General features: G+C 37.3%; 1 protein-coding gene across 1 annotated transcript in view; it reads left to right on the top strand.

The window, feature by feature from the left end:
• LOC107755417 (coiled-coil domain-containing protein 186-like) overlaps nucleotides 1–21,281 on the top strand; it is a 23,212-nt gene extending 1,931 nt beyond the window's left edge. The window contains exons 2-13 of the mRNA XM_016572197.1: nucleotides 1,068–2,009; nucleotides 4,656–4,760; nucleotides 5,028–5,126; nucleotides 6,875–6,961; nucleotides 7,052–7,194; nucleotides 8,672–8,927; nucleotides 9,695–9,884; nucleotides 11,349–11,429; nucleotides 12,001–12,033; nucleotides 12,379–12,598; nucleotides 17,181–17,400; nucleotides 19,234–21,281. Coding sequence (XP_016427683.1) covers nucleotides 1,089–2,009; nucleotides 4,656–4,760; nucleotides 5,028–5,126; nucleotides 6,875–6,961; nucleotides 7,052–7,194; nucleotides 8,672–8,927; nucleotides 9,695–9,884; nucleotides 11,349–11,429; nucleotides 12,001–12,033; nucleotides 12,379–12,598; nucleotides 17,181–17,400; nucleotides 19,234–19,317 — 2,439 coding nt within the window. The 5' untranslated portion in view covers nucleotides 1,068–1,088 and the 3' untranslated portion in view covers nucleotides 19,318–21,281. The remainder of the gene's footprint in view (nucleotides 1–1,067; nucleotides 2,010–4,655; nucleotides 4,761–5,027; nucleotides 5,127–6,874; nucleotides 6,962–7,051; nucleotides 7,195–8,671; nucleotides 8,928–9,694; nucleotides 9,885–11,348; nucleotides 11,430–12,000; nucleotides 12,034–12,378; nucleotides 12,599–17,180; nucleotides 17,401–19,233) is intronic.
• Nucleotides 21,282–22,809: the final 1,528 nt, after the last annotated feature.

The following is a 22,809-nucleotide window of genomic DNA, read 5'->3' as shown; positions in this document are numbered from 1 at the left end:
AATGAAATTTTTATTTCCTTTACAAAAATCTTCTTTTTTTTTTTTTTTTTTTAAAGAGAAACGACAAAGAACCTGCAACTCAAGGATTAAAAAAATTCTCCTTATGTGGGCACAAGGTGCTCAGTCCAAGGTCCATTCTTGCACACTGGTTAACTCTCACAGTAAGCTCCTAAAATAGGCCTATATTCGTAACATTCTTGATTATCCTGCTGGATGGGCTTCTGCCCCAGTTTCACTCATTCAGTGTGAATCACACAAAATCAGTGTCTGTTTCCTCAATGGTAAACAGCATTCCGTTTTGTGTTCTCCAGTGTCATCTATAGGCATTTAGCTGGGAATGCAGTAATCCACTGAATCCTGATACAATGATGTATTAAGCAGGTAGGGTGTGAGAAGGGTAGGGCCACCTTAGTTTCACAATACTGGCATCACAAAACTGCCTCCAGGTGGAAGGAGAGCCGTGTTCCTATTTTGCGAGGGAGTACCACACCTCAATCGTGGATATGTGTGGGCTTGGACAGTTATAGTATACTACTACTTGCTCTATTAATGGCAGTGTCCCGACAGCAGGTGTGGCAAGACTGTTTGCACAAACATTGTACACAACATCCTCAATTCCTGGTGCTAGAAGGAAATCTGATACATGTAAAATAACCATATGAATGTTTTGCTTTATTTGACCTGGTGATCCCCTGATAAGAAATGTTTTATGGTGGCTTCTTGTTGTTAATTATAGAAGTCAATTTTTGATGGTCCATTGGTGTTAGAATTAAGACACGAGGAGATTTTTACCTGTAATGATAATTACACTTAACTGTCTTCCAAACACATACATACACATAATAATAATAAATAATAACAATAATAATAATAAACAGTTATTATGAAATGCTATTATTAGCATCATTTTACACCAGTGTTTCCTAAAGAATTCTGTTTTTTTTGTAGCCCTCCACCCATTTTTGTAACATGATTCAATAATTTTTTTAAATAAATAGAAAAATAAAAATTAATTTTGTTTTGTGTTTCACATGCATGTGACTGAATTTTGGTGTATTGTTTTCCAGTGCCATTAGCTGAAGGAGATCATGGAGCCGTCGGATTGTCAGAGCGAACTGACCCCTGCCTCTGACCCCTTCCAAAGTTCAGAGGTCAGTGTAGTTCCGGAAGGGTCAAACAATGTCCTCAGCAATGGGGGTGAACCTGTTTTAAAAGAACAGGAGGAAGACACTGAGCTGGACAGTCTTGAGCTGGATGGTACTCTTTCAGATAGTGTGGACAGAGAAGGTCAGAGACCAGACATGCACATGGAGGTCCAGCAAGATGAAGGACTTGGAGAACATGCACAGGGTGATGGGAACACAAGCTGTGACAGTGGAACAGCCTCCATTGATGATGCCAGGACTCCACCAGCTGTTCACGACAGTGCTGTAGAATCACTTCCCGCGGTTCTTGATGGAGAACTCGAATGTTCTGGTCTTGAAGAACCAGCGGAGGTGGTTACAGAATCAGAAGGTGGGACTCAGAATAATGTTGAGGAATCTTCTCCATCTGTTCTGAATGGGACAGATGATATTTCATCCACACAACTTGATACATTCAACGGACCAACAGAACTTAACAGAACTCCTTTGACTCCTACGCCGGCTCCCCAGGGTGAGGAACTGCCAGATGTTGTTTCAGTACCCCAAAACTCACAATCTAACTCCAGCATGAACCCATATGACACAGACTGCAGCAGGAAACTGTTGTCTGAGATCCAGCGCTCTCTGTCTCAGGAGTCTCTGTTGGATGAACTGGAGGATGAGCTGTTGAACAGTCAGTCAGATGGCATCCGCAAGGGAAGTCCTCCCAATGGGCTTCAGAAGGACCAGAATTCCATGGTTTTATTTGAGAAGTGTGTACAGCAGGAGCTGATTCTGGGCATCTGCTCTGAGAAAGACAACATGAGGGATGAGCTGAAGAAGAGGATGGAGACAGAGAAACAGCATATTTGCACCATTAAGAAAGTAATGGCAACCATAAATTGTTTTTGTGTGTGTGTGTGTGTCTGTTTTCATTTGTGTTTTGGATAACCTGACTATTTGTCCAACCATTGGGATACAATGAAGTGATCAAGAAACATTGTTGTAAAGTTTAAACAGTTTAGCTTGAAAATTGTCCAAAGACTATGCATATGCACCAAAAATACATTAAATATCAGTAATATTGTGAAATATTATTGCAATTTAATATGTGTTTTCTATTTGAATATATTTTAAAATCTAATTTATTCCTGTGATGGCAAAGCTGAATTTTTAGCAGCCATTACTTCAGTCTTGAGTGTCACATGAGTCTTCAGAAATCACTATAATATGCTGATTTGGTGCTCAAAAAACATTTCTTATTGTTATACATGTTGAAAACAGTTGGTCTGCTTAATATTTTTGTGATACATTTCTTTCAGGATTCTTTGGTAAATCGAAATTCTAAAGAACAGCATTAAAATATAAATCTCTCTTTACTGTCTCTTTAGATAATTTAAAGCATCCCTGCTGAATAATTTCTTTAAAAAAAATAAAAAATTCTTACTGACCCCAAACCTTTGAACAGTCATGTATAATTATGCTCTTGTTACCATTTAATTTCTAGTGTATCCAGAATTTAGGTATGTTCAGCTCAATGGCACTATTTGTTATTTAAATGCCTCTTCAGTATCCATGACTGTCCCTTGTGCACTGATTAGAGAACTCTTGTTTGCCGAACAGCTTTCATTTGATACTGGAAAAGCGGGCTTGTTTGAGAGCGACTCTAGGCTAAGAGAGACCGTAGTTCAGTTCAATCTGAACAAGCCCCCTGTCACAGAGAGTAACAGCACAGATCAAACAGGGGGGTGTGGACAGGTCGAGAAGCCGTAATTAAGTGTTGCAGTAATGACATGAAACTATTATGTGCATTTTGTTGTCATGGTTTCTCCTCGTAGTCAGAACAGGCATCTGAGGCCACACAGACAAACACTTCCTCTGAATGAAACCTTGCCCGTCTGTTTACTTTCATTCAATAGTGGCACTGTGAAGAAAATGTAACACTTGGTTCCTACACATGGTTGCCAGAAAGGGAACTAAACCTGAATGGAACCTTTGTCACTTATTTCAATTTTAGTTTGAATCTATTTTCATAAGCTGTCCAGAACCTGACATTATTTTAGCTTAGCAATAGAATATAAAAACAACTAGAACAAAAGTTGCTAGGCAACATTGATGTGCATCTTCAACCGCGGGAAAAAAGTCGCAAAAGCAGAAATTATACGCCTTCTGTAATGCGAACGGTCAATTTGACCGCTTTGGCCATTCAAGGTAGAAATACTCAGAACTCTTTTGTGTTTTGTAATTTTAATAAACTAACAATGTTATAATAAAATATACACACATTTAGGAAAAGTCAGGGTTTTATAGTTGTATGGCTTTTATTTCAACAAAGTTATTACATTTTAAAATTTTAAAACGGTCAGAATGACTGCCTTGGTAGTTCTAGTGTTAATACTCATTCTAATTCTATGAGAATACGGTCTATATCACAGCTGTAACACTAACAACACAGAGGAATATCATTGGAATCACTTTTGGGATGATTTTTCCAGAGAAGGAATGTTGAAAAACTTTGACAGCCAGTCAGAATACACCCAATTTCAAAATGCTAGTGCAATTAAAGCAGCAGACGATATAAACAGCGCTTATTATATTTAATATATTATAGTTAATATTCATTAGTATGGATGCTAATATAGTTAACGTTATAGTTATGTTTTTAATAATTGACATATTGTGAACAAGCCTTGAGAAATACACTCACTTTTTCATGTTAGGGCACATTATTATAGCAGCCATGATCTACTCCAGTGATGATGAAGAGAAAAGTTAATTTCCACATTACTTTATCCAACTCGTTAAGGGCACAACAACATTTTTCTCCACAAATTTTTCTCAAAATCTTTCTCATAAGATTATTTAAAAAAAAAAGATCCAGTGTTATTGTAAAGTCACTCCAGTTGAAGGTATTATTGTAATGTGTCATAATGTAAATAGAATTTAGAGTTTTGATTGTTATAAGACTTTAATTTTACATTTAAATTTAAAATTGGCATTGTCTACCAATTGTGAAGTTTTGATATATTAACGGTAGAAAATTTACAAAATATCTTGTAAAATATCTTTACTTAATGTCCTAATGATTTTTGGCATAAAAGAAAAATCGATAATTTTGACCCATATAATGTATTGTTGGCTATTGCTACAAATATACCCGTGCTACTTAAAAATGTCTATTTTGGTGAATTATGTACATTATGTATATATTAGTCTATTAATTATAGTATTTATTAGTATTTTGAGTTAAATTTTATTTTATAGGTTCAAAATTTTCTTTTTAATTTTAGTTTAAGTGTTTTTGTAATGTGTTTTTGTCATTGTTATTTTTTTTAGTTATATGTAGCGTTAATTTATTTTGTAATGCAGTTTTAGTCATTTCTGTACTGTAACTAAAACATATTTATTAGTAGATTTTTCATCTAATATTTATACTTTATTTTATTTTAACTTTATTTTAGTTTTTATAATAGTTTTAGTTAAAAATAACAACACTTTTTTATTAACATAATAATGTCTTTTAAATAACAGGAAACAAAAGACAAACTAAGAGAAACAACTTCCAAGCTGACTCAAGCAAAGGAGGAGACTGAACAGATTCGCAAAAACTGCCAGGATATGATCCGCACATACCAGGTACTGTTTACTGATGATGACGGGAAATCAGTACTGCCCACTAGAGGGCACCAAATACAAACACTTGCCCTGCATGTAGAATGCAAAACAATGACTTGGAGAGACATTTCAAGTAGACGCATTTATAGTTTATTAAAAAGGTTGCTTCAGTCCTCTGCTCAACATAATATAAGTGGCTTATCTTCATCTGGGGGTATATAACCTAATTTGCAGTTTCTGTCGCTTGTTATAAACTTAAGTGGTTACTCCTCTCTTTGTCTCCTGTAGGAATCTGAGGAGATTAAGTCAAATGAATTGGATGCAAAGCTGCGAGAGACCAAAGGAGAGCTGGAGAAGCAAAAACAAGAGCAGACAGACCAGCTAGAGGTACAGTTTCACTTCATTTACACTCAAGATTCCCTTGAGTCAAAGTCATTTTAAAAGCATAAACGCAAGACAATTAAGAAAAAACCCAATCCAGATTGTTTGCATGATATCAGTATATTCTTACCCAGCAGGTACTGTCATAATATTAAGCCCTAATGATATCAATTTCTTCATTCATATTTAAGTAATGTGCTTCGGTAGGGAATAGAGGCCTCGTAAAAGTTAGTTTTAAAACCTTTTGGGGGTCAGGTGTTTGTTCTTATTACACCTCATATGTCTTTGGTTTGATTCTTTTAGCAGGCTCTGCCACTAGGGATGGATACCTCTTATTTTATTTTTGATCCGATACCGATATTTTCAAGCCCAGTATCGTCGATACCTATAAACTAAACTGATCTTTTAAATTATTAAAAATATATAATCAGTGATTATACTCACTTAATATTAGATTTTAAAGCCATGTTTTTTAACATTCCATAGGCCTTTTTTGTTTACACTGTCAGAAATAAAAAATACAATAATTGTATTTTAGCCCTTTACTGGGGTAGTAACCTCAAAGGTGCAACTATACCCCTTTGCGTTTATAATTTTGTTCAGTGTAGTATTATTATTATTATTATTACCATGGTAAATTTGTGGTAACTGCAGTTTTACTACAAATACTGTGGTTACTGTAATAAAACCATGGTTAATTTTTGTAAAAGGCTGCCAGGCTGTTGTACCCCTAAAGGTGAAACTTTAGCATATTTTTTTGTCTGACAGATTTATTAACAGCAATTACAGAACATCACACAATCCATTTGAACTTTTAACAACAAGTTTAAATAAATTTAATTGCACAAACTAGCCAATTTAAAATAAATATTACATGTACACAAAAGTTTGGGGTCAGCAAGATTTTGTAATATTTTTTTAAGTCTCATGCTTACCAAGGCTGCACTTATTTGAAAAAAAACTAAAAGCAGCAATATTAGTCAGAGCACACCTCGCTTTTTCAGACCGATGAGTTTTGTAAAAATCGACGCGTTTCAGAAGGCGGGGCATAGAGGAGAAACAATAATGTACAGTATGTGGAAAATAATGTGTTTTTTTAACTTTAAACCGCATAAACACATTTCATTACACCAAATACACAAAATAATGTTCTTTTTAGCAGCATCATATGACCCCTTTAAGATCTACTCATGCTTCTGATGCTTTTGGGAAACGCAGCCCTATTTCTATGCTATGTGAGCGAAGCGTCAGCAGCGAATGCTGTCTGTGATTGATTGGTTCTGTCTTTCAGCATTTGCGTGTGTTCCAATGAGAAGGAGAAATGGTTCTATCCAACACAATTATTCGCTAATGTAGTCTATTTTTCCACTTAGAAGCTTATTTTATGCACCGAATTTCTTGATAAAGAAATAAAATCAATGGTTAAAAAATGCACTTTAGAATCAATATTTTTAGATAAACCATTTGGCCCGTATGGCACCTTGCCACCTGCTTTTAAATGTATTTATGAGTAAATGAGCCTCCATTCACCAAGCGTCATTAGTACCTGAGGCCGACAATGAGAGTGTGTACTCCCTTATCAATGAGTCGCCCCTCTGCAAGAAATAGTGTTATTAACATTTGCATTCTCATTTGCATCATTAACATAGTGTTGCCTAGCAGGTGTCCTCTGCTGATTGTGATTACAGTAATGAATAATGGCGATGCGGTGTGCGAAAGGAGGGGTTTTCATGGTCATTTTGTTTGATTGGCAGATGCACAAAGCTAAGATTAAGGAGTTGGATGATCTGAAGAGGACTTTTAAAGACGACATGGATGAGTTGACCACCCTGCGGACCAAGGTGGAAACTCATTTCTAAAGATAACACTATGAAATTATTCTGTGTAAGAGTACATTATTCTGACGCTTTTGCACTCTCTCTGGCCCTCAGGTTAAGTGTCTGGAGGATGAACGGCCCCGCTGGGAAGACGAACTCTGCAAATACAGAGAGATCATTAACAGACAGAAGGCTGAGATCCAGAACCAGAGGGAAAAACTCACCGCTATCACTAGACTAGAGGAGCAGCACCAGAGGTCTGAACACTCGTGCCTACAGCAACCTACCACTGACCATGTCTATTATTAGTTCAGCTACCAGCTCACAGAGCCTAAACTATACACTGCAGCCAATCAAGGCATAATTTTCTATTGAACACAATCCTTTTAAACTATTTTCTAAGTGTGATTGAACCTATCTGTAGTCATTAGTCAACATATCATGAACTAACAATGAACAATTTGTACAGAATTTATTAATCTAGGTATGCATGTTATAAATGCATTCTGAATATTGATAAATATACTATAGTAAATGTACTATAGTTCATTGATAATTCATGTTTTATATATGTAAAATAATGAAGTTATAAATAATTATTATAAATAATCATTGTTAATGTATAATACTAAATAAATAATGTATTAAAATATCGGTATGAAGCCTTTATGTATTAAAAAAAGAAAATAAAGTAAACATTAAATAATAAAATGAAGATCAAGGGGGAAAAAAACTATATAACATATGGAATAGACTGGTGTTGTTATTGGCTGCCGTACTATGGGTGCAGCAGGCGCAATGATATTACGCAGCGCCTGAAAATAGTCCCCAGCACGCTCCCTGTGCAAGCAGGTGGTCACGTTGGTTATGTTGACGGAAGTTAGCTTATTTTCAGGCGCTGCGTAATATCATTACGGCTGCTGCACCCATAGTACGGCAGCAACACTAATATCAAACAAACAAAAAAAACTATAAAAATGCCAAAAACACACAACACTCAAACTTCTGAAATGAAATCTGAAATTAAAAAAACTGAAAATGTAAAAAAAAATTCTAATGGAAAAAATTGTTACACTGGACTTTACTCCCATTCCTCATCCTTATTTTTGTTTGTGTGGATATAAATGTGCATTCAACTCTAATCTATAATAATTCAGATAACACTACAGACTTTATTCTCTTTAGCATGTTTGAATGGCATCTGCATCCCACTTTCAGATCCTTAGACACATTAATTTTGCCGTGCTTCTGTTGAGCATGCAGCATCAGTTCAGCAGGCTGACCTTGAGCGATCTCCCAGCGGTTGGTGGACCCTGCTAATGCAGGAACTGCAGGTGGATGTGAATCCACTGTAGCGTGATCACACGGGCCCCTGCAGCGCTGACAGAATAATTCATTCCTCCGTGGCCGCCTCACAGGGGCTGCTCTGATTTCACTTCTGGTGGCCACATAAACGTGTCATTCAGCTCTATTAGCTCATTCTTATTTTGAGGGTATTTAAAAACTCTACTGCAGATGAGTTATGTGTATTCCTTAAGAATGACACACACTTTGTCTGTAGTGTATTAATTTAGAGCCTTCAGTCGGACACTTTTATGGTCTGTGGAGTCATTTGGTCAGTTGGGAATACTGGTACACCATTATGATGAAACAAGACAAGGGTGGAAATCGCTTAAATATCACAGCCTGTACACGTGCTGGTCCTCGTGTCTGACGTGTACCTGTCTTTTTCAGGGATGATCAGGAGATCGCGTCCTTGCGGGAGGAGGTGGAGAATCTGAACTCTCAGATCACCGATTTGCAGAGGGACATTGAAGGCAGCAGGACAAGAGAGGCGGAGCTGCTGGGCTTCACTGAGAAACTGACCAGTAAAAATGCTCAGCTGCAGTCTGAGAGCAACAGCTTACAGGCCCAGCTGGACAGATTGAACAGCAGCTCCAGAGAGCTGCACAGCAAACTAGAGGAGACTGAGAGATCCCTCTCTGAGATGGTAAGAAAATCGCTTGTGTTAAACCGCTCTGTGTTGGGGAGGTTTCCTAAAAACAATACGATGCCAAGTAACAAGCTACTTGCAATTAAAAGTAGTTGAACTACAGCCAAGCTACTCTGAAAGTAGTTGGCCACAGTACAAGGCACTAAAAAAATATTACAATCCACATTTATTCAAGCTGTTTAAAAGTGCAATATCTTAACTATATAATTAACAGATAATTTATTAAAACTGTCCGCAATATTTATTTGGCATACAAACATTGATCTTAATTAGGGGGAGAGCATAACACTTGATCACAATTGCAATTATTAATAAATAATAGTTTTTATATCTGAAGTGAAAATATTTCTAAACAGCAGTTTAATTAAATATGTATTAGCCACAGAAAATGAGCTGTAAAACACCATTCAGGAACACTACTGAGTAATGACTGAAATTAAATTATAATGATCTCATTTATTCCAATGAACCATTGCAATGAAATAAATTAGATTACTTATCACTAGCTACAGTGCTACCTGTTAGAATAAATAGCTTCTTTGTTTGGTTCTGGAAAACCTACACTATTATTGAAATAGCTACGATTTTGTCATAACACTATTACTTTTGGTTGGTTACTTCAAAACACTGTGCACTAATTTGATATTAGACTTCTATCAATATGTATTGACTGGGCAGTTTAATTATAGCAACTCCTTAAAAGATACACACACACACAAAAAGCTTTTATTTTGAAGCATTATTCGGTTTGTGTATGTTTTCAGACGGACAGATTGAAGAAAGAGGTGCAACAAAGACAGGAGGAAGTTCTGGCATTGCAGACAGAGAGAACAACACTACAGACGGAGACATCACAACTAAAGACACGTGTGGAGGAATTACGAGATGAACTGGTCACTCAGAAGAGAAAACAGGCGGCCAACATCAAAGACCTCACCAAGCAGCTCACGCAGGGTTAGCACTTTTCTCAAACTGCTCAAATTTCAGTTTATTGATTTACATTTATTTTTACGTATTTACTTATTATTCTTTATTGTTGATTTGTTATGTATATATATTATTTATGTTTATTTTATTTTTTTTATATTGAGTAATAGTGAGAAATTATCTCAAATGCTACAACGTGCTTTTGCAAAACAAGCTTTTCATGGTCAAGAAGGATGTTAAGCATCAAACTGGCTTTGAACCCAAATTTACCCATGCTACCAAAATGATCAAAGTTGTTTATTAAAGGAAAAAAATTAAAATCACCATAAAATCAAAATCTGGAATTTGTTCATAAACAGCAGCTAAAGTGGCTAATATGTGTAGATATGTAAGAAAAAGCGGTATTTCGTGCAGTCTCAGTGTGTTCCGTAATGTTCATGTTTTCTGAGGATGAGAGTGTCACACAACAGGTCCATGCTGGCATCTTTCTAATTTGGCTCGCTTCTACCAAGTATCTCCCGCCAAAATACTGTAGAGTTGGACGCACAACCTTTGACGTCAATATGGGAAATATTCTCCTCCCTTTAAAAAGCGGATTTATTTTTTATCCTAAATATGCACATTTGTAAGTTTAGTTTAATTTGGAATTGCTTTTTTCCTCATGCTGTTTGCTCTATCAGAGCATCCCCGTGACCCATTTTTGGGTTGCGATATATGACCCTCCAATTAAGAACCATTGATGCGAATGATTTTAATGCAAAATGAAAGACAATAAAGTAACAAATCATAACACAATTACAAAAAATGTCTATATCGTTCCACTCTCATATTGTTTTCTCCTCTGTGTCTAGATGTCTTAACTAGAATTTGATTTGTTATTTTAATAGGCTCGCAGTGAGTTACTTCTCCACGCTCACAGGAGCCCACAGGCGCTGTTAGTAATTATCAAGCCATATTGACGCTCTCGGTGGGGCAGACTGACGTTCATTGCAGACAGATTGAGCTTATGTATCTGTGCCTGCCTGTAGCCGCAGGAAAGGCTAGGTTAGGGCACAAGACTGTTTCATAGCGTCTTTTCTTTGAGAGGAGAGATGAGGAAGGGAGGGCAAGGGAGAACAACGTGCGCCATGGGACTCTCTTTAGTGTCGGAGGAGGCATACAGTACGTGAAGGTATTTTTAAACGAATCTATTTTTTCCTCCTCCTCTTTTTTGGGTCCCTGTGACCTTCAGTATCTTTTCAAGGTCTGCATGTTAAATGTGAACCTTAATTCTGAATAGTTGACGGGCACTACAGATGTGCCTGGTGGGTGGGAATTTTATGGTGGGTCATAACCCACCCCCAGCAGGTGCAGAGCTAGAATGAGGCACTGAGCGGTACAAGCACAGGTCATTGGCCCATTACTGTTACTGAGGTGTGTGTTTCAGCCAGGAGTGTGTGTGTCTGTCAGTGAGAAAGAAAGACCTTATTGTGTGCTTGTGCCCTTGTGTAGCTCGTAAGAAGCTGGAGCAGGTGGAGAATGGAGGATGTGATCGAGAAGGGAGCAGCATGGGCAGCCGCTCCAGTTCTTCAGGTACATCTGTTTAACACTTCATTAGAGACGTTGAGAGCGACACGCACTCAGTCATTTATATCTTTTCTACATGAGGCCTATATATAATGCATCATAAAAGTATTCATAATGCCTTATACAACAGTTCACCCTTGCTGATTTTTAGACCTCTTGCTCATGTGATGTTGCTTAATTACAATATACTTTGTTATCCATATCTTTTCATAAATAGTTAGAAGTACAGTTATTATATGTTATAATAATTACCTATTCACGTAAGCACCTAATCCGTTGAAGAGCATAATCCATTGAAACGCATAATGAACACATGAAATTGGGTCTTTTAATGCATTATACTTTTGAAAAGGCTAACTATGAATAGGTAAGTTATTATATAAGTTATTGTGAAGGTCCACATATATTCAAATAGAAAAGTGTTATTTTAAACTCTAATAATATTTCACTGTATTACTGTTTATGATCAAAAATGCAGCTTTGGTGAAAATCTGACAAGCCAAAAAACAAAAATTAAAAATGCAGTGACACGCTTACAATGGATATGTAAAGATATATCCTGTCTTTCAAAATATAGAAAAATGGTCCCACTTCATAAAGGACACTTTAGGTAAGTATAAAACTAAAATACTGTGAAGTTTTACTACAAAAATCATGCTTTAACACAAATCTAATCTTAATATTTATGAATTTAAACCCTGTGGAATACTGACCTGGTTTACTTTCTTGTAAGTGTGTGACTGTAACCTGCAATTTTTAAGACTGAGACATGAGTCAGTCAAAGTGAATTTCTGTGGTGATCATCGTTGCCAGTAGCATTTGTGGCATAAATCTTAACATGTACTGAACCAGAATGTTCTTCACATCTAAGTGCCAAGTTTCTTATCTGTGTTGTTTGTAATATTGCTCTTATAGTGTGACTGTAGCTGCAGTGTTTTGAATCTCTTACTTTCAGGCTCTCTAAACGCACGAGGCAGCAGTATGGATGATCGCTCTCCAGAGAATCAGTCCGGTTCATCGGTGGTCGTGGTGGACAGCTTCCCCGAGGTGGACAAAGCTGTGCTGGTGGAGCGCATTGTGCGGTTGCAGAAAGCACATGCTCGTAAGAACGAGAAGATTGAATTCATGGAGGACCACATTAAACAGTTGGTGGAGGAGATCAGGAAAAAGACAAAGTGAGTGAGAACGAAAAAGACAAAGTGGAAGGTAAAAGACGATGGAGAAAAGCTTCTTTGCTCCCATCCCAAAGCTTAATTTGACATTTACAAAAGAGCTTGAAGCTGCCTGGCTGACATTGATATATATGTTTTCCAATATATCCAAAGTTGTGATGAAGAACACCAAATAGAATCCATGAGTTTAATAGAAAATTAATAATGCAGAAGGATACAGTGGCACCAGAAAGCATTTGGACACTTATGCCACACTGAAAAATGTATGACTGTCTAATAAAATATCAAAATGTGGCATTTATTTTTAAATTAATATAGCACAAATTTGCCCACACAAAAATGCTGGAAAAGCCAAACCCATTAATAAAAACACAAGTTTGACTTGTAGTGTGTTTATTATTTAACACTGTTATATCTGACCTGATCAGGCAATTTTAAGTGTCCAAATATTTCTGTAGTGTTGCCACTATAGAGTAGCTCCTGGTTTGGAGAATTTCTCAGTGCTGCCCTTCCTTTCCATCTGGTAGAATTTGGCTGCTCATTGTCCCTCTCTTGAATCCTCTCTTTCTCTTAATTTTTTTTTTTTATTATTTATTTATTGTCTGGGGCTTCCTGACCAGGGCTTGTATCTTGAAATCTGGCAGACATCCATCTTTTTCTTTCACACACACACACACACACACACACACACACTGAGCTAACCTATGCTTCTGACAGAGAGGTCTTGGCAGTGATATTTATAGCTGTCGGTTCTTGCGGGAGTGATGCGTCACCGAGGTTGCTAATGATGCCTGATACATATTCATACGCACCTCCATACATGAGGAATCAAGCCGGCGGTGCCCATTTCGCCACAGAAAAAAGCATCTTTTTGCTAAACAAAGTGAATGGTCTTCGAGAACGAGAGCACTTTGTTTATGTCTTTGGATGAGATAAATAATTTAACATGCCGCAGAGGGCTGCGAGTTGGGTTGCCGCCATTGCTCTGGATAGAAATGCCGTTTCTGTCCCTTTCCCATCACTTGAGTAATGATAGACCTTGAATCGGTCCACCTGCACTAACCCACATACATTAGTTCTAATCAAAGACGCATCCCATTGAGGTCAGGCTTAATTTAGCCTCCTTAGCTGATCTTTAGCCATTACTTGCAGCTAAGCTTCCTCAAAGAGTCCAAATTCCCCAAGCAGTGGAATGTTTCCCAGTGTTTATCGACTGTTGCCGTTTGAGTGATTCTTTGACACACGGGAAGGTTAGATCTGACCGGTATATCATTCAAGGTTCAGTGGAAATTGATTACAGCATAAAACTGAGGTTGATTTAATAAGGTTTCCTTGATTTAACAGCGTGTCTACACCTAGCTGAGGATTTCCATTTATCTCTAAAGAGATAAGCCTAAGTATACTCACTGCGCCTCTCATCAAGGGCGGTTAGAGGAAATAGCTGATGTTCTGGAATTGATACCAAGTGACGTTGGATTTGCATGTGATTTATTTTTATTGGAATGGTGCATAAATCATTGCTATATTTAGTGGTGTTTGCTAAATTTGAACAAACCTCTTACCTAAATTTGAGCATGAGCAAATCATACAATGGCTTGGTGTGGAGAGGTATGCTATTACTTTTTGAGATTTTTGTCCAGCGGATGATGAAATGTGTGGGAAAAAATGATTGAATGTTTAGACTCTGAACCCCTCGAATTGACATGCGTCCCCCGAAGGACCAGTATATCATCAGAACATTGGAAATCATGGAAATATTGTCAGGTGAACTCCAACATTGTGGCAGTTTTGCACAGACAAGGATCGTTTTCAGAAACTTTAATAATGTAGTTTGAGATCGTAACGTATGAAATGCTGTCACTGCAAAGGCTGGTTACTTGTATGGGTATTTTTTGACCCATATATGTGTTTTGATCAACACTTTTGCATCTTGATTGAAACAGGGATGCGCTGTCTAGATTCATCTTTGATATTAGCTTTGATTTGATAATATCTTTGATATGAGCTCTCATCTTTACTCATGCTTCAGCTGTAGTGCTAGAAACTCACAATTCTCATAAAATAAACATAAAGATTCACATTTTGTCTTTTGATTTCTTGAATGAAGACAGAAGCTTAGAAGTCACATATACGAACAGACTGTCAAATCCAGACTGTCTTTATTTGGCTCTGTGGCTTGTGTCTGTTTTTCTACACACTCCTGGTGTTCTCGCTGTCTATCTTTCACTTTTTCTGCCTCTAGGCTGTGAGAATCAGGCCATGCCACTGCGCTTAAGCTATAACTGTGATCTCTTTTATACAAATAGGTCTTCAAATCAAAATCAAATGTCAGAATGGTGTCAGAGCTGTGGCACATGATGTACTGTAGTCCAGCCTGGGTCATGTCCTGATCCAATTCCCCCTCTCTTTCCCTCAAGTTTACTGTCGGTTCTCCACTGTCCTATATAATAAAAGCCAATAAAAAAAATCAGTAGTGGCAGTGGATTACTACCAAATTGTGCAGGTAACTTACAATGAATTCCAGTTATTGTTCATGCATGTTTAGTTAGAGGCAACTTTTTGATTTCTTTGTGTTTCGTTTTGTTAAATACTACCGTTATGGAGCATATTAGTGAAAGGTAAGTTTATTCGTTTTTATATCTTCTTTCTTTTGTGTGTGCCTATGTGTATGTATATGTGTGGGTGTTCGTCCTTTATGTAGCATCAGCACATCGCAGAGACTTGTGAATTTTCCCCGGTTTCTTTTCTGTCTCTCTTTCCCTCAAGTTTACTGTCGGTTCTCCACTGTCCTATATAATAAAAGCCAATAAAAAAAATCAGTAGTGGCAGTGGATTACTACCAAATTGTGCAGGTAACTTACAATGAATTCCAGTTATTGTTCATGCATGTTTAGTTAGAGGCAACTTTTTGATTTCTTTGTGTTTCGTTTTGTTAAATACTACCGTTATGGAGCTGGGGTCCACTTGGACCCCATATTAGTGAAAGGTAAGTTTATTCGTTTTTATATCTTCTTTCTTTTGTGTGTGCCTTTGTGTATGTATATGTGTGGGTGTTCGTCCTTTATGTAGCATCAGCACATCGCAGAGAATTGTGAATTTTCCCCGGTTTCTTTTCTGTCACACTGATAAATAACCGCTCTGAGACATTTTGATTCATCAGGATGGAAAAAAACACAACTCTTTTTAAAAGTTTGTTTGATATAGATGCTCCAGTGTGTTCATTTCAGATTCAGACAGTGAAATGAGAGTGAATTCATCAATTCAGAAAGCACTTACATAGTTTTTTTTTTTGTTCTCAGGCGGAGACCTTTAGCCTCAGGTCCTCTAATGTCTTTGTTTCGAGCATTGGTCTGAAGAAACCATTAGAATCAAATTCAGCCTTTATTTGGGCCATGCGTCACTGCAGACAAAATAGATTTGATATAGTGGTGGCTAAAGAGAGAACTCTCTCCTGGAGACTAAAAGATCACTCCATCACTACATCATCCTTTATAGAAAACCACACAGGCTGTTTTTTTTCCTTTTCCCTTTCAATTCCAGCATATTACATGAACAACAATAGTGATGTAGATGATAATTACTTTAGATTTCCATCTGCCCACCACTGTGGTTCAAATTGAAGCACTTAAAGCTGAATTATGTTTTTTATAACTTAAAGCTTTTTTAAGATCTCTAAAACGCTGGGTATAAAGTGTGTTCTCCTTTCGTCTTTTTTTTAAATGTTATTTTTTATTTTTTTACATCAATTACGATTACAACAATTAGGGATTGACATTTTGGTAGCAATTTGAACTAGGAAATGAAAAATAATATGTATCGTTGTTATTATTATTATTATGAACATTATGAGCTTATTTTTTATATATACTCCTAATTCCAAATTTGATGAAAAGCTGTCATCTTTTTTTTCTGTGCTGTGGTGTACTTATATTTCTCTGAGCCTTGTTTTCATTCAGGTAAAGTTGCATATAACCTTTTACACTTGTTAAGGACTTTTACACAAGGCCATACTATGACTTCAATTTAATTTGATTAATTGAAAACCAATCTTTTATATACTTTCTTTCAAGAAAAGCCGTTAACCAAAAAACCTTTCAGTCTTAAATCAAAATCAAGAAGCCTTTATCTACACTTAGTAGATGACCGCTATATTCATTCACTAATTAAAATAGGCTAATTGATTTTTTTTTCAGGAAGTACTCCTGCAAAAGTGACAATGGCATGAAAAGCTTTTTTAATGAAATGAGTGTCACGTTAAATAAAACTTATGAGACCAGCTGGCTGAGATTTAGCTGTTCAAAGCCTTCTAATCTGTTATTTGTGAAACTCATTTATCATCTAGAGTGAAAGAGAGAGACACTGATGAGGTGGATACGGCTAATGGGGTTCTAGAGGCTGCCGTCTTTCCCTCTTCTGTCCCCGGGTTTGTTCGTAACATCACCTTTTACCTCCTTGCTGAGGGTTATTAGTGTGGCAATGGCCTTTATGGCTTGAGAGTTCATTGACACTTAAAATTGCTATGTGTGCATGTGCATATATGCTATTCAGCGCACGATGCAGTTAAAATTCTGTGTGTTTCCTGCAGGATTATCCAAAGTTACGTGCTCAGAGAAGAGTCTGGAGCTTTGTCTTCAGAAGCCTCAGATTTGAACAAAGCCCATCTGAGCCGGAGGGGAGGTATCATGGCATCGCTGTACACCTCCCACCCCGCCGACAGCGGCCTCACTCTTGACCTCTCACTGGAAATCAACCGCAAACTCCAGGCTGTGCTAGAGGACACCCTGCTCAAAAACATCACACTGAAGGTAGAAGTCACCATACACATCCACACCATCCACCCTATGAAGTTAAAATAGGAGTTTTGTGGCTTGTAGGCCGTATCTTTTAGTTAGTTTTAAGCAATTTAAGCCATTTAATTGCTAATATACACTGGGCCAAAAACAATATCATATCAAGATTGCAGTGAAGTCGATAATGATGATAAGCTCTTGACATTTTTACTCAATATGGGTTAATCTAACAGCCTCTCACACACAGCAAAAATAAACAAAACAACAGCCAGTCAGTGCTTGTCGCTAATAAATCTGCAAGTTCCGCATGTCTCTCTCTGTGAAGAGACGTCTGCCGACTCGGTATATGAGGACAGTCCATGTGAACTTCATCTCCAGAGCTGCTCCTAGAGTCACTTCACGAGCATTTAACCATTTTATATGAGAAAAAACTACCGTCAAATGCACACTGAAACTGAAAGCTCTTCATGGCAAACTGTCAAAATAAAAGTTTTGTTTAACTTGAAGAAATGATGACAAAAATATTTTACTAAATGAAATCAAACTAAATAAAAATGTAATTCTTAATGATAATAAAATTATTTTTATAATTATTTTATTATATGTTGCCCAGCTCTAGTATACACTTAAAGGTGTGATCACATAAAAGGGTCCATTGTAAATAGTGTGGTGACTTACAAAGCACTTTGAAACCAGGTAGCTTTCTGTTTGTCATCGCAGCGAATTTGCATGGTCAACATGAATACGAGCAAAATATATGGGGAGCTATTTTGCCATTACACAAAACTCACAATTGTGCGGCATTTACCCTAAAGGTTGATTTACGCAGATTCATGGCTACACAAAACAAGTGATGAGCCCAGTATTATTATAAATTCTGTAAGCCAGTAATTATTTTCATGTTATAGCCAATAATACATTTCATAGTATTTTGTATGAATACTATAATCAAAAATCCGTCATTTTGAATGCTACAAGTGGATTTAGGCATCACAACATTATAATGTACAGTATAAAAAAAAAATTTATATTTGGATTACTAAGCATTAGATTACGGCAAAGGTAACGTGTATGTGCAATATCCAAAAATGATCAATGCAATAAATATTTAGTATTAGCAAGTAACTGATGTGGTACCAATATATTATGTATTCATAGACAAGCCTCTTTATATGTCCCACTCAAACCTTCTGATTCAGCAGGAAGTACATCAGCGCTTAAGAGAAAATTGCACTCGTCAAGTGGTTTCACGGGGTCTCTATGTCCTTTCACAGCATGCGTTTGCAACAGTGTGGCCATATATAGACAAACTAGGTGTTGATATATTTATGTTAGTATTGAGTTCCACAATGGCATCCGCTGATGTAATTGCAATTATTAAACTAAGCTTCTGCGTAACTAGATTCCTGGTGATGCTATCGAAAGAAAAGCAAATTTGGTGGTGATGGATGACTGTTGAGTAAGTGAACAAATTCCCATGCTGGCAGTGACTAGTTCTCAGTTATAGAGCAGCATCCAGGTCACAACAGGGACAGCAGCTTTCCTGTTTGAGGGAGCACATCAGCAGGGAGATCAGAGAAATTAATAAAGTATGTTTTGAGGACAGTGCGCAAGGGGAACGCAGAGCTCCATTCAAAGCACAATGGCAGGATTACGATCTTAGCATGAGATGAGCAGGAAATCAGACCGTTTCGAAGCAAAACGGACAGAAATTGCCTGATTATCCTAGCTTACATTCTCGCTTTTCTCAGATGTGCCTCTTTTTGCTTTCTGTGTATATGAATTGAATGGCAGTGGAAATAATAGCATAAGTCCTCACAGCTGTCTGATTTGTTTCTCTTGCTACAGGAGAATCTCCAAACGCTGGGTTCGGAGATCGAACGACTAATCAAACAGCAAAGAGTGCCGGATTACACAGCTGGAAGGAAGTGAAGTCATTCGAGGGGAAGGATGTTACAATAGCACACGCTGTACGACTGAGCCCGTTACGAAACGATTTACTCAGTTCGGGATCAAAACAGTGCTCTTTTCATCAGACAAGTTCAGTCTGTTTTATACACTGGAGGCACAGTTCAAAACAAGGACTGAACTGCGCTAACTAAGGAGACTTGTGTGACAAATGACTGGAAAGCAAAGAGATTACCAAGAGCCTGTGCTCACTTTTTTCACATCGTGCCCAACTGTCCTCTCTTCGCCGTCCCCTGCGATGTAGCCTCCTCATCTGTGCCTTGATGACTCCGTTCATCAGGTTCAGAGCAGAATTGTAGTCTGAATCCAACGACGTGGTGTTTGAAGTTGGTAGATGAATGACTATTCTCATAAATGTGACCCCACGCTCTTATGAAGAACAAAATGTGCTGGAATAATGGAGATTCTGCAGCTCTTTAGAGACTTTTTCCTCTATTCATTGCACCGCTGGTTAATGGCCGCTCCTCGCCGCTCTTATACAAACGTGCCAATTAATGAATGTATTATGTAATGAGAAGGACCCTTGCGTCTAATCCCACATGCTCTGACCCAGGAGTGTGGGCAACATTCCCCGTTTGAGCTGCTGCTAGGTTACTGCTACTCCCGGATAGCATTATCTCTCGCTCGCAAAGCACTTAGGCGAGAAGGGCCATGCCAAAAAACACAGCTCTTGCTCTGTCTCATTATGAAGTTAAACAGATTAATCAGAATGAATAACTACATCTCAGAAATGTTGATACATGTAGGGCTAGTCTTAAGGGAGCTTGCGGTTCATTCTATCTGGATTAAGTTGTAATTAAATATTATTGTTTTTCCCCTCCTCTTCTGCTTTCCCCCCCTTCTACCTCTGCTTATATGTTTTCTGTAGAAACAACCTTGCAATTATTTTTATTTTTATGCTCCAGCTTTTTTTTTTTTTTCAATTATTTTCTTGTGTATGACGTTCCTGTGCTGCTTTTGAAGAGTTTGTTGCTCCCCAAAGAGACGCAGAGTGTAAAATCCCTGTGAAATGAAGGAGACATTGTAAATATTAAGGGCAAAAGTGCAATTTTAACCTCCCTCTTTGTTTGTTCGACTGAGCCGTAATCGCCCCAGCCAGCGGCCCATCTGAGACTCCAGCAAAATCCATCCAGTTCCGTGGTGATGTAACCATATGGTACACAACATCGTGCAGAGTTGAATCCATTCCAACAGATGAATCGCGAATGCCTGAGGCATCACTGGTCTGCTTCTCCTTCCGTCCCTTCATGCGGGGCTGCATGATGAAGGATCGCCCCGTCGGATGCTGCTGATGGATTTTTTTACGTTCACCTTTAGAGCAGATAATTGGCAGATCTCAGCCAGTTTACCAACCATTTTAGTGCCATTCTCAGTCTTCTGGATTTTCTCACGCTTGAACCGCTATTGAAAGTAAAATCATGCCCATACACTGTGATAAAGGGTTTATAATAACTTGACATACTGCAATATAAGCTTGTCAAGGTCATATCAGTTGTTCTAACACTGAGAGCCTGCGCTCTAGCTCTCAGCACTCCCAAATCGCAAACACATTGCAGATATTCCGGAAACCGCTGGATGAAGGAAATTATGCAATGCTAGCAGGAAAATAAGCATTTACACAGAGCCCTTAATAGCGAATTGAGGACTCTACAATCGGTCGGTAATTTATCAGTGTACTTTACATTCATAATTTATTTAATGTCTCAAAATACTAGAAAGATCTCTTGAAGCATGTATGTGTGTTTGTGAATGGTGAATTGAAACTGATGGGAAAAAGAAAAAAATCGTGTTGATGGTCTGTCATTTGTGCTCTGCTTTACTGTATAGTGAGTGAAACTGTGATTATAAATTTGTAGATATATTGTACAATGATCCAGTGTTTTTAAACTTCTGGAGTTTACTGTATATATGAAGTTTAAAGGGGATTAAAATGAAAATATTGTAATCGGAAGTTGTTTTCATTTGTTTTAAACCTTTAATCTATTTTCTATAAAAAATGGTTTTAAGCTGTAATAAAATATAATAAAATAATTGTATTTTTTATATATTTTATTTTCTATTTATATTACTTGTATTACTTTTATATATTTTAATATTTATATTATTTTATGTATGCATTATATAATGTAGCAAAATTCTGATTTCGTGCATATCAACAGTGAATGATGTGGGAGGGTTGTTTTTTCCTCCCTAATAAAACCCTATTTATTTTTTTGCCACCATAACTATTCAGGATTAAATGGTTAGTTGCATTTTATTACTCCATTTAATCTTGCATTTCCCCTGCTATCTGCAGCCCTATTAGAGCTGCTGCCCATTTTTAATGACTTACAAGGTGACTTATGGGTCAGTGCACAAACCACGAGTCTCCCCCGACCAATTTTACCTGCATTGCTGTAAGTAACATTATGTAACAGTAGCAGGTGATGTCCAAAACCAACAGTTTTTGTGTACTGGGCCTTGACTTTTCCATCTTTTTCGAACAGAAAAAAAAACTGTTCTCATATTGGGCAGATCAACATAAAGAAAAGTTCTTAGAATTTTATTACAAGACTGGTAGTAATAATAACATATAAACTACTTTTTCGAATGCACATTGCATCTACCCCAATTAACTGATTTTTTTAGGCAAACTGCCGCAGGACATTGAGTACTGGAAACTCACTTTTGAAAAATAATTTTGGTGGTGCATTTCCTGTTAGTTTTGACCTGCACTAATAATAGACGTATTTACACAAATGGCTGAATGTGTTTATCAAACAGAAGCTCTGTCTACATATGAAATGCACACAAGATTTTGCTATCTGAACAAACCTCCTACATGTACAGCAACAGCTTCAACTTTCAAAACTTAAACTCTTACAACTCTTCCTCTACAGTACTCCTCTGTCTTTTATACTGGACACTTGCATCCTGCTCGCTTTAAATTCATCTCACCTGTGTGGCATTTCAGAGTCTCCTGGAGGTGTTGAGAGATGGCAGGTTAAAACATTCTGTACATGGCAAAGAGCCATTGCGTAGGCTAAACTCAGATCAGTGCCTATTTTTAGCACTTCAAGATAACGTGCTCCGACACTCATATCAACCTTGGAGACCCCCAGAGAATTCATGAGCCTCATTCAATGCTTTCGACTATCTGCGAGGTCTTGTCGTGAGCAACAGGAATGTTTGTGAGGTTATCTACCCACGTTTTGCAAATATATATCTACGTAAACATACATCTTATTTTTAGGAAGTAGCATTTTTCCATTAAAATGTCTTTATCTGATTGAACATAAAATGCACAACTCGGCCAACTTATGAAACAATCATGTTTCATGACACGTTCATGATTTTTTTCATGTCTTTTTCTGAAAACAATCCGAAACTACTTTGTTTGGTCTTCCAAAAGAGGACACGACTAGAAATCACTGGTTAAGTTATATTTACAACACTGTTCCAGAACACTTCAACCCA

Source organism: Sinocyclocheilus rhinocerous, unplaced genomic scaffold (genome assembly GCF_001515625.1).
Source record: "Sinocyclocheilus rhinocerous isolate Xijiao unplaced genomic scaffold, SAMN03320098_v1.1 scaffold140, whole genome shotgun sequence".
Classification (NCBI taxonomy): domain Eukaryota; kingdom Metazoa; phylum Chordata; class Actinopteri; order Cypriniformes; family Cyprinidae; genus Sinocyclocheilus; species Sinocyclocheilus rhinocerous.
The sequence above is the reverse complement of the archived record's forward strand: the minus strand, read 5'-3'. Positions and strand labels throughout refer to the sequence as shown.